This window comes from Belonocnema kinseyi, chromosome 2 (genome assembly GCF_010883055.1).
Source record: "Belonocnema kinseyi isolate 2016_QV_RU_SX_M_011 chromosome 2, B_treatae_v1, whole genome shotgun sequence".
Classification (NCBI taxonomy): Eukaryota; Metazoa; Arthropoda; class Insecta; order Hymenoptera; family Cynipidae; genus Belonocnema; species Belonocnema kinseyi.
This window is the reverse complement of record NC_046658.1, coordinates 25,952,709-25,963,370: the sequence shown is the minus strand read 5'-3', so window position 1 is coordinate 25,963,370 and position 10,662 is coordinate 25,952,709. Positions and strand designations below refer to the sequence as shown.

The window sequence follows — 10,662 nt, the reverse complement described above, 5'->3', positions numbered from 1 at the left end:
AGCCTCAACCACTTTAATAGCAGCGGCATATATTACAAACTAAAATAGTTGGGCCTACTACTTTGTTAGTTGTCCCAACCAACTAGTTTTTTCAGTGTAGCAAAAAAAAAAGTTGAGGGGATTTTTAACAAATTTTTTGTATAACTTTTTTATTATAACTTAAGTTCATTTAACTGCGTTTTGAAAAATAATGAAACTTCACATATAATAGTACTTTTTAAATTTCGAAACATGCTAAAAGTGTGAAAAAATTTTTTTTCATCTGAAACAAAAATAAACTGGAATTTAATTTTTTTAAATGATATATAGTTGACTTTATATTTATTTATGTATTCGATAAGTTGTGACATGATAAAAGAAACTTAATTACGATAATAGAATATTTAAGAATGAAAGCATACTTTAAAAAATGGAACATTATTAAAAGTAGTAAATGAACTATTGCAGTAATTACGATCAGTTTGATAAATAATACCTTGTAATTGATAAAATGATGTTATATTCATGTTTTGCAGAAATAAAAGAATAGAAAAAAAGCATTTGGCGGGCCTATTATTATATTTATATGATAAAAATAAGTGAGTGGGACGATGGTCGTGGGGGCTAAAGCGTAGGCTTTGGAGACACTCTTGGTGGTTCGGAACCCACTTTAAACTGCAGGTACCCCTTCCACCACCAAGTAAGTGTGTGGGGGGGTGTGTGAAGGAATAAAGAAGAAGGTGCTACAAAAATGTAAACCCTTAGGGGACACATTGGAAGCTTCCATTTCAAATAAAAATAAGTGCGCTAACAGATGCAAAAAAAGAAGAAAATATTGAAGTAATATATTGCAGACTCGTCAAATGTTTTTGTCATAGAAAAAATAATATTAAGATATGTTAAAATCCCTTAAAACCTTATAGTTCCTATGAAATCCTTCTAAATCTTCTGAAAGTACCCATAAAAGAAGAAAGAAAATTTCCATCAAGGACGACATTCGAATGCGAAAAAAATCGCCACCGAAAATGATTATTTGCCTAACATGAGGCACGGATCCAGAGAAGTGGCTGGAAGGGGCGGTCTTCGATAAGTTTCTTATTAGCAGTCAAATATTTATTTATAAAAATAGCGTTCAGAAGCAGAATGAGAATCACCAAACGACCTGATAAAAGTCTTGCAGACTAGTCCTTAAAGCCGTTCTACCACATTTTTCTTAAATATTTCCAGTGATTTAAAAGGATTTCAACCAATTTGAAAGGAATTTGTAGAATTTCCAGTGGTTTTAATTATTTAACAAATTTTTCAAATGTTTTAAACATTTTAAGTAAATTCAAATAATCAGTACGAAAAAGATATTTTTGCTTTAAAAAATTTTTAATATGTTTTTAAAAAACTCAAATTACTTGTATTATTATAAATTATGTCCAACTGGGGCACGTCATTTTCGGCTGTCGTCTTACTTATCGTTTTTCCTATTGTTTGCCTGTGGTCGCGAAAAAACCACAAGGAAAAAATTACAAAAAAAAATAAAAAACGACACGCTTGTAATTTTTCTTCTATCATATATTTTTGTAAGGATCCGAGGGAAATAGAGTCCATTGCCCAAAACGTGAAGTGCCAAACTTTCTGAAACTACGATTTTTGGACAGAAGTCTCTGTTCCACATTCAAGGCCTGACATTTTTCTCCAAGGCTTCGAGAAACGAACTCAAAAGGGAGCTGCAGCTCCTTAAAGCCATACGCGTGTGCTAAAAATATGCCAAGGCACTTGCGAGATGGACGCAGAAAGCTGTCATCCTTGGGTAGCTTCGTATCCTCAAGACACAAGAGAGTTTCACCGGCCTGTCGTTTAGATTTAATTGTATCCATTGGTCACCCATCTCATGGGCGTGAGACGTGACTATATGTCTGATTTACCACGGTTTTACTGTAAGAAAGTGTCATTTTTAGATCGTGGATATACGTTCGTTATATCATTGAACGCATCAAGTGAAGAAGAAAAAAAAATTGCTTTCGTTGAATAACGGTATTAATAGGTACTGTTTGAAATAAAGAATATGCCCTTTTACATGAAGTCATCTTTCTTACAAGATTGAACAGCCATACCCGTAATGCCCGTCTTTAGCCTTTAATTATATTTAGTCATTACTCATTATAATTTTTTTGCAGGTGGCATAGCGTACTAGCTGGAGTTAAAAGAGATCTACCCGTAAAATTAAGTGTCACGTGGGACAAAGTTCCCGAAAAAGCTCTTAAGTTAAATGTCCTGTTGTTCGGATTTGATTCCTTATCACGAAATACATTCATTCGCAAGTTACCAAGGTCTTACCGATACTTAAAACAGAATCTAGACTCTCTAGTTTTGGAGGGTTATAACATCGTCGGTGATGGAACACCGCAAGCTCTGATCCCCATTCTTACTGGAAAAATTGAACTTGAACTACCGGAAACTAGAAAGCGAATGGGAATGAAAGCGAATTACGTCGATATATTTCCCTTAATTTGGCAGAAATACAAGGACAGTGGCTACATTACTGGCTTTATGGAAGATGTTCATCACATTGGAACGTTTACTTACCGTCTCAAGGGATTTAAAAAACAACCAACAGATCATTACATGAGGACATTTTATTTAGCTGCTGAACCGCTTTTTAGGTACTCGCAGAAATTTTGTCTTAATGGAGTTCCGCGTCATTCGGTGGGTACATCCCCGGTAATAAGTGTAGAATAGAGAAAAATTAATATTTTCAGTTTTCAGCGCAAAAGTGAAGATTATTCTATTATTTTAAATGCACGATTTTTTTCATCTGCCTAAAATGCTACAATAAGAATAAGATACCTCCTAAACCTTTACACTTCTACTTCCATAGCGACCGTCACGCGGTTTTCTATTCTTCCACAAAGAACGTGTTTTCAATATATTTAATTCCTTCTAATTGTACCGGTAACACACCTCACAGAGATATTTTTTATTCCTTAGAAGTGGTAATATTTTGATTTGATTCAATTCCTTCTAATTAGTTCACAAAATATGTGTAATAAGTTGTTTTAATTCCTTCATGCGAAATATCAGTTCTGAAATTTTAATTCTAACCAATTCAAATCTGCCTTTTTAGAGTTAAAATTATTTGAATTCACCGATTTGCATACATTTTCTTGTTGCATTTTTTAAAACGTTTAAATAAATTATGAAAATATAAATAAATATCAATTTGAATATTTTTCGAATTTTTAAGTTATAAAAAGATTCAATAATGAAAAATAGGTTAGATAAATGCTTTCGTTAAATTTTACTAAGTCGATTGAGAGGAATAGGATTTGCACTTTTTTTGTTCCCGCTGGGGGATTTTTAAATGGAGGAAAAATCGCGTATTCATAGGAATACAAATTCTTAATTTTTCTGAATTCAACGCTTGTTACCGGGTCGTTTTCATGATATTTGCTGTTTTTCTTCAAAATTATTTAAAATATTTTACACAAAAATAAATTACAGTATAGGGTAAATATTTTGAAAATATACAATATAGAACCTTAAATACTTTTAGGTGATGATGAACTACATCAAAACCATTTTCGATGCATATAAGGACCAGCCAAAATTCATATTTGGTTTTCACGGGGAACTTTCGCACGATTCTTACAATGACATTGGGGCTGCGGACGAAGATGTCTACCACTGGATAAAAAGTTTGAATAGCAGTGGTCACCTGAACAACACGATTCTGATTGTAATGAGCGATCACGGACACAGGTAATCAGGTTAATTAGTGTAGAAATAGTGAATTATTGTATTAGACTAAAAAGGGATTTTTCTTTTTTTCTTTAGGTTCGCAGCAATCAGAAATACCGTACAAGGCAAACAAGAGGAGAGGTTACCATTTTTCTCCTTTACATTTCCGCCTTGGTTTAAACAAGTTTATCCACGAGCATACGCTAATTTCGTTTACAATACGCAACATCTAACGACGCCTTTCGACATTCACAGAACAATTGAAAAAGTATTGGATTTCAAAACCCCTAAAGAAGGTGATGTACGGGAGCGGGCTATTAGTCTGTTTGACAAGGTAACCAAAGATTTGTTACAAAATTCTGTCTTGTAGAAATACAAAGGAAATAAATTCAGACCTATCGGTAACAAGCGTTGAATTCAGAAAAATGAACCATTTGTATCCCTATGAATACGCGACTTTTCCACCATCTAAAAATCTCCCAACGGGAACAGAAAATTGCAAATTCTATTCCTCTCAATCGACTTAGTAAAATTTAACGAAAGCATTTATTTAACCTATTTTTCATTATTAAATCTTTTTATAACTTATAAATTTGGAAAATATTCAAATTTAGATTTATTTATATTTTAATAATTTATTTAAACGTCTTAAAAAATGCAACAAAGAAATCTATGCAAATATGTGAATTTAAATAATTTTAACTCTAGAGAGGCAGAGTTGAATTGGTGAGAATTGAAATTTCAGAATTTACATTCCGCATGAAGGAATTAAAACAACTTATTACGCATATTTTGTAAACTTATTAGAAGGAATGAAGTAAAATCAAAATATCACCACTTCTGAGGAATAAAAAATATCTCTTTGAGGTCCGTTGCCGGTACAATTAGAAGGAATTAAATATATTGAAAACACGTTCTCTTTAGGAGAATAGAAAACTGTGTGGCGGCCGCTATGCAAAAAGATGTGAATAAGTTTAGGAGGTATCTTATTTTTATTGTGGCATTTTAGACAGATGGAAAAATCGCGCATTCAAAATAATAGAATAATCTTCACTTTTGAGCTGAAATCTGAAAATATTAGTTTTTCTCTATTCTACGCTTATGACCGGGTTATTACTCAGAATTTTGTTCCTGCGTAACATCTTCGCGGGTGAATCAAGTTTTGTATGATATATGGTGAGATAAAGGTGTTATAAATTTTATACTCTTTTTGTAATCTCTTGTGATAATATTGCAGTATTAAAAAAATTAGGTTGTATGGTGCTGCTTTCTGATGGTGCAAAAGTTTCTTATAATGAGACAGGTGTTTAGTGAAACCGCTTTTTGGGCAACTGTTAGAACTCCCCTGGAGGACGGAAGGAACCTAATGGAGCCTCTTAAAATTATCAGTAAAGAGCCCATTGGGTTCCATTCGGTTCCTTTTTAAAAGACTAGAAAAAACAGCAAAATCAGCTTTTAAATTGTTGAAATTCGGATTCTATGTTAAAATTCCCTATAGATGGTCACGCAATAATCCCAATAGTTTTTTTTGCAACGGTAAAAAGTTTAAAGAAATATAAGACGTATAACGCCTCTTGACTGCTACACTTCAAACGCATCGCCTGTAAGTAGCAGTCAACAGGCGTTATACGTCTTATATTTTTTTAAGCTTTTTACCGTTGCAAAAAAAAAACTATTGAGCTTATTCCGTGACTTTCTATAGGGAATTTTAACTTAGAATCCGAATTTCAACAATTTAAAAGGTGATTTTGCTGTTTTTCGATTTTTTAAAAAAGGAACCGAATAGGGTCTTTACGGGTACTTTCTAGAGACTCCATTCGGTACCTTCGGTCCGTCAGAGTCTACTGACTTCTAGAATTGTAAGCTGATCAATACATTTTGCATGCACATCTCCTGCATCCGAAATCATAATAGTGTGAATATATGCATGTTTCATATACCTCCATGTTGTATTTACTTCATAGCTGAGCTCGCTACACATATGAAACCTAATTGTATAGGTTGCCTGCAAATTCCATTCAAGTGGATAAGCAATTTTGTTTATGTAGACTCTTCCGTCTTCTTTCTCATGCAACACGATGTCAGGTCGATTGGCTCGGATATAATGATCAGTTAGGATTGTTACATCCCAATGTAAGATGTAGTCTTCGATTTTCAAAACGGGCCTGGTAATTTATCTATAGAAAGTCCTCTATTATGTTAAAACGCCTAGGTTTATGGAAAGTTGTTCGTTTACAATGCCCATTTAATAATTACCCTAGCAGACCGAGTTAACGGAAACGATACTCTACCGAGTATCCTCATAGTATCTCTTCCGTATCATGCAACAAAAAATAAAAAAAAACAGCAAGATCAACTTTTGAGTAGGTGAAATTTGGATTCTGTTTTAAAATTTCCATTAGAAGGTCACGGACTAATCGCAATAGTTTTTTTTATAACGTTAAAAAGTTTTTAAAAAATATAAGACATATAACGCCTGTTGACTGCTACATTTCAAACGCATTATCTGTAAGTAGCAGTCGACAGGCGTTACAGGTCTTATATCTTTTTCTTTTAACTTTCGACCGTTACAAAAAAAAATATTGCGATTAGTCCGTGACCTTCTTATGGGAATTTTAACGTAGAATCCGTATTTCACCCATTTAAAAGTTGATCTTGCTGTTTTTTTCGTGCATGATACGGAAGGTATACTATGTGGATACAATGAGGATACTCTGTAGAGTATCCCTTCCCTTCATTCGATCCGCTAGGGTATGTCTGTCCCTGTACACTGTTTGACCCATTGAGCGACAACCTTCAATAATCCGCCCGATGAATTTGTTAGTATTTCCACACAATCGGCATCTGATAACCACCTCTAGGTGTAACACATATTACGATAGTTTCTGGTATTGACAACCCTCTTCTGAATCGCTATCCTGAATCCCTCCATTTCAGAAAACAAGACGCTTTTTTAGACAAAATTTTGGACAATACTCTGTCCACCTTATTGTTTTTAATAAATTTATTGAGTACAAAACACTAATCAGATATGAATTGTTACACAAGCAAAAGGACGCGTCTGATCAGAAGATCTCAGGCCGGCAGAACAAAAAAGCTTGTTGTGTAAAAGTTTCCATGTCAACAGTAATATCGATACACAGTAAAATAATTAATATTACATATAAAGTGATAAGTTCAGACACGTGGTGCTAATTTAAATTATTACATAACACCCCCTCTCAACGCGGGTCTACACTTTTGGGTTCACTACGCCACGCCCAAATAAACACTGGCGATGACTCGGTCCAAAAAGTGCCTGCGTCAAGATGTCTACAACCATCTCCGTTGTTGGCACAAACCTCACGTCAAGTTCCCCTTTTTCAAAAACTTCACGTACATTGTAGTGACGTATATCTATGTGCTTTCTACGTGCATGGTGAACTGAATTCCGCATCAACTCCTGGGCTCCTTGATTGTCGCAGAAAACATTGGTCGGTTTTGTTTCTGGATGTGATAAAACAACTTCTTCCAAAAAGCGTCTTATATATACCGTTTCTTTTGCTGCTTCCGTCAGGCTCATATATTCAGCTTCGGCTCTCGATAGGGCCACTGTTCGCTGCTTTCTGGCTTCCCATGACACAGCGGAATTAGCCAATTTGAAGACGTATCCGGTATAGGATCTGCGATCGTCGATGGCTGCATCCCAATCTGCATCTACGTATTCAATGAGGTCTTCTCCAGGTTTTTTGAACTTGAGGCCAGGATTGCTAGTTCCTTTTAGGTATCGTAAAACCCGATTTGCTGATTGCCAATGTGCTTTTCCAGGATTCTGTTTAAAGTGGCTTAACGAGCTTACTGCGTAAGCTATGTCGGGACGGGTCGAAACAGCTAAATACTTTAAGAGAGCCGATGAGAGATTGGTAAGGTACTCTGCTAATTTCTTCTTCCTTTTCTGTTGATTTTGGTTTCATCTCCATCCTGAGCTTCACACTACCATCCAAAGGAGTAGTTACAGTCTTCTTAACTTGCATTCCGAACCTTTAAAGAACATCCTCAATGTACTTTTTCTGAGCCATGAAGATCGATTGGGATTCCGATTCTTGCTTAAACTCCAGTCCAAGAGTTTTGAGTCTGTGGTATAATTTTTTAAACCACTGACGTCCTGATTTCTTCAGGCCATAAATCAATCTTTTTAGTGAGTACATCTGATCCAGTTTTTCTGGATTCTCGAAACCTTTGGCTTGCTCCATGTGAATTTCCCCTTCCAGTTCTCCGTTGATATATGCCATGACGACGTCAAGTTGATATAACGTGAGACCCAATTCTGCTAAGATAGCAAGGATCATCCTTATGGAGCTTTGTCGCGCGACTGGAGCGAAAGTTTCCGTTAAGTCAATTTCAGGTCGCTGATCGTAGCCTTTTGCTACTAAAAGAGCCTTTCGACGCTCAGCATTGCCATCTGCGTCATACTTCGTTCTGAGAACCCACCTGCATCCTATGACTTTCTTCTTCTCGGGACGTTTAGTTCAAGTCCAGGCTCCAATTTCGGTTAAAGTGTCGCATTCTTCTTTAATGGCTCTTCTCCATTCTTTAGCGTAAGTTCCAGAAATAGTTACTTGAACTGAAGGAGTTTGATTGTCTTCGTAGGTTAAGGATGCCACTTTGTGAAAGATTTTGCGAAGTCTACCTCTCTTTCCCGTCTTTTGCGTATTTGGTCGTCCGGGTCCTCTCTTAGAAATTTTAGGAGTCGCGCCTGGGTTTCTCACCGATGATTGATGCTCATCGTTTTCTGTTTGGATGTTAGAAGTGTCTGGATCATCCTGAATATCTACGGGACTGATATTTCTTGCAAGTTGTTCAACGTTTGCCCCCTCTGGACTGAAAATTTCTTTATCTTCTTTGCTGGTTTCGCCGTCTTTGAAGAATGATTCAAATAGGGTAGATTCGTTCTTTTCAGCGACGATGTTAGGATCCCAGAGTCTGTACGCCTTCGACTCGCTTGAGTATCCAACAAAAATACAAGGATTAGATTTCGGATCGAGTTTATCCTTGTTTGGTGTTTTTGGATATCATTTTTGTAAGGTGTTTGATTTGTTAGGCTTTTTGTGGCACACCTATTTCGAATATACACAGCTGTTGCTATTGCTTCGGCCCAGAAATACTTTGGCAGTTTGGCCTGCAACAACAAACATCTAGTCATTTCTACCAGGGTGCGGTTCAACAGTTTGCCTTATCATTCTGTTGTGGAGTGTATGCGGCTGTATGTTCTCGTTTTATTCCTGCTCGATCTAGATCCTTAGTAAAATCTTCTTTGAAGTATTCCAAACCGTTGTCAGTGCGAAGTATCTTTATTTTTTCTCCAGTCTGATTTTCTGAGTAGGCTTTGTATTTGTTAAAAGCTTCCTTGACATCGCTTTTTCTTTTAAGAAATTATACTTCTACCCAATTGGATTTATCGTCTATAAATGTAGCTAGATATGAATTACATTACTCTTGGTACTTAAAGCTTTAGAGAAAGGCGCTTGCGTATGCTTTCCCATGATGCAAATCTCGCAAATAGGAAGTTTTTTGCTGGCTTGAGCGACGTTCAATTTACCATGCCTTCTGGCGATAATTTTTTAAGTCATTTTCATTGAGATGTCCTAGTCTACGATACCACTGCTCCGTTTTGCTTACACAGTCTTTCGAGGTCACAGCTGCGAATAGATTTTTTTTACGTTATCTCTTCAATCGAAACTGCCATGCATTGGTGCCATTTCTCCAACTGGCTTAATTCGATGCTTTTGTTGATTTCTGAAACATTTTGGGATTCAAAGAAATACAACTCACCTTTTCTGTCATCGATTTCGGATTTTCTTGAGCGTTGTTGACATTCTCTTTCCGTCCATCAGTCCTTTGGTGTGCTTGGCCACTTCTATTTCCAAAGGATTTTGCTGTGAAAAGATGTAAGGTACGCTGTAAAGCAATAAAATTGTGAGCAAGTCCTCTGTAATCTGAATATTTAATTCTGTTAGTTGATCTATTGTACTGAAGAATTTATTCAAATGGTCGGACATGTTTTCTCCTTCGCTCATTCGTGTAAATAACAATTGCTTTAATAAAGGTGCCTTTCTGGCAGGTCCTTTTGATTTATAATCTAAATCTAATGTTTGCCATACCTCTTTTGACGTCGTGTAGTGTTTTACGTAACCTAACTCCGAAGGAGAAATTGCGTGGATAAGGTCTGCCATAACTTTTCTATCCTATTTATCCCAAGCAGCAGCCTTAGGTTCAGTTTCTGGTCTGACCACGCTTCCGACAACGTACTCCCAATGGTCGTTTTTGACAAGAATAGCTAACTTGACCTGAGTCTTATAGCTAGAATAGCTAACTTAACCTTAGATCTTAGTTTTCGACAATGCGGCAATTTTTTGTTTTGATTAGCTTCACCTTTGTCTGACCTGCACCTGCAAAAGCGCATTTTTAACGAATCACTCGTGCTACCATTTCGATTTACAACGATTCGGAAAGGAGGAGGGTCAATAAGGCCGGTTTTTGGGCCATCTAAAGATTGGCCTCAAACATGTTTTATTTTATTCATCTAACTAGGTCTCATAACCCCTTAAAAGGATTTTTACTGAGAGTGATCTGATTTCAAGATATAGTCATTTTAAGTTCGTATTTTACATGGGTTTTCGCACTTTCATTCAAATCATGTTAAGTTTCACATTGTTAGTATTGCTCACGCAAGATCATACTTGGCCAAAAACTGCGCACATATATGCGTTACAACATATGTTAAAGCCATCATTTTTCTCGAGGTACTTAGCCTTCAAAATAGGGCTTATTTTTATACTTTATGAAAAACCGAGCGTATTATTTTAAGGTGTGAATTTATTGTTATTAATTTATTATTTTTAAGTTCTTTTTCTTAAGAAACATTTACTGCCGGTCTTAGCCACTTTGACGCCCTTGGGCAAAGAGGAGTGAGAT

The 10,662-nt window shown here is 35.9% G+C and overlaps 1 protein-coding gene across 8 annotated transcripts in view; it reads left to right on the top strand.

Annotated features, from left to right (window-relative positions):
- LOC117167143 overlaps positions 1–10,662 on the top strand; it is a 379,970-nt gene that overhangs the window by 308,050 nt on the left and 61,258 nt on the right. For all 8 annotated transcript variants that reach the window (XM_033351851.1, XM_033351850.1, XM_033351848.1 and 5 more), the window contains 3 exons: positions 2,148–2,676; positions 3,524–3,729; positions 3,805–4,042. In XM_033351851.1, coding sequence (XP_033207742.1) covers positions 2,148–2,676; positions 3,524–3,729; positions 3,805–4,042 — 973 coding nt within the window. The remainder of the gene's footprint in view (positions 1–2,147; positions 2,677–3,523; positions 3,730–3,804; positions 4,043–10,662) is intronic.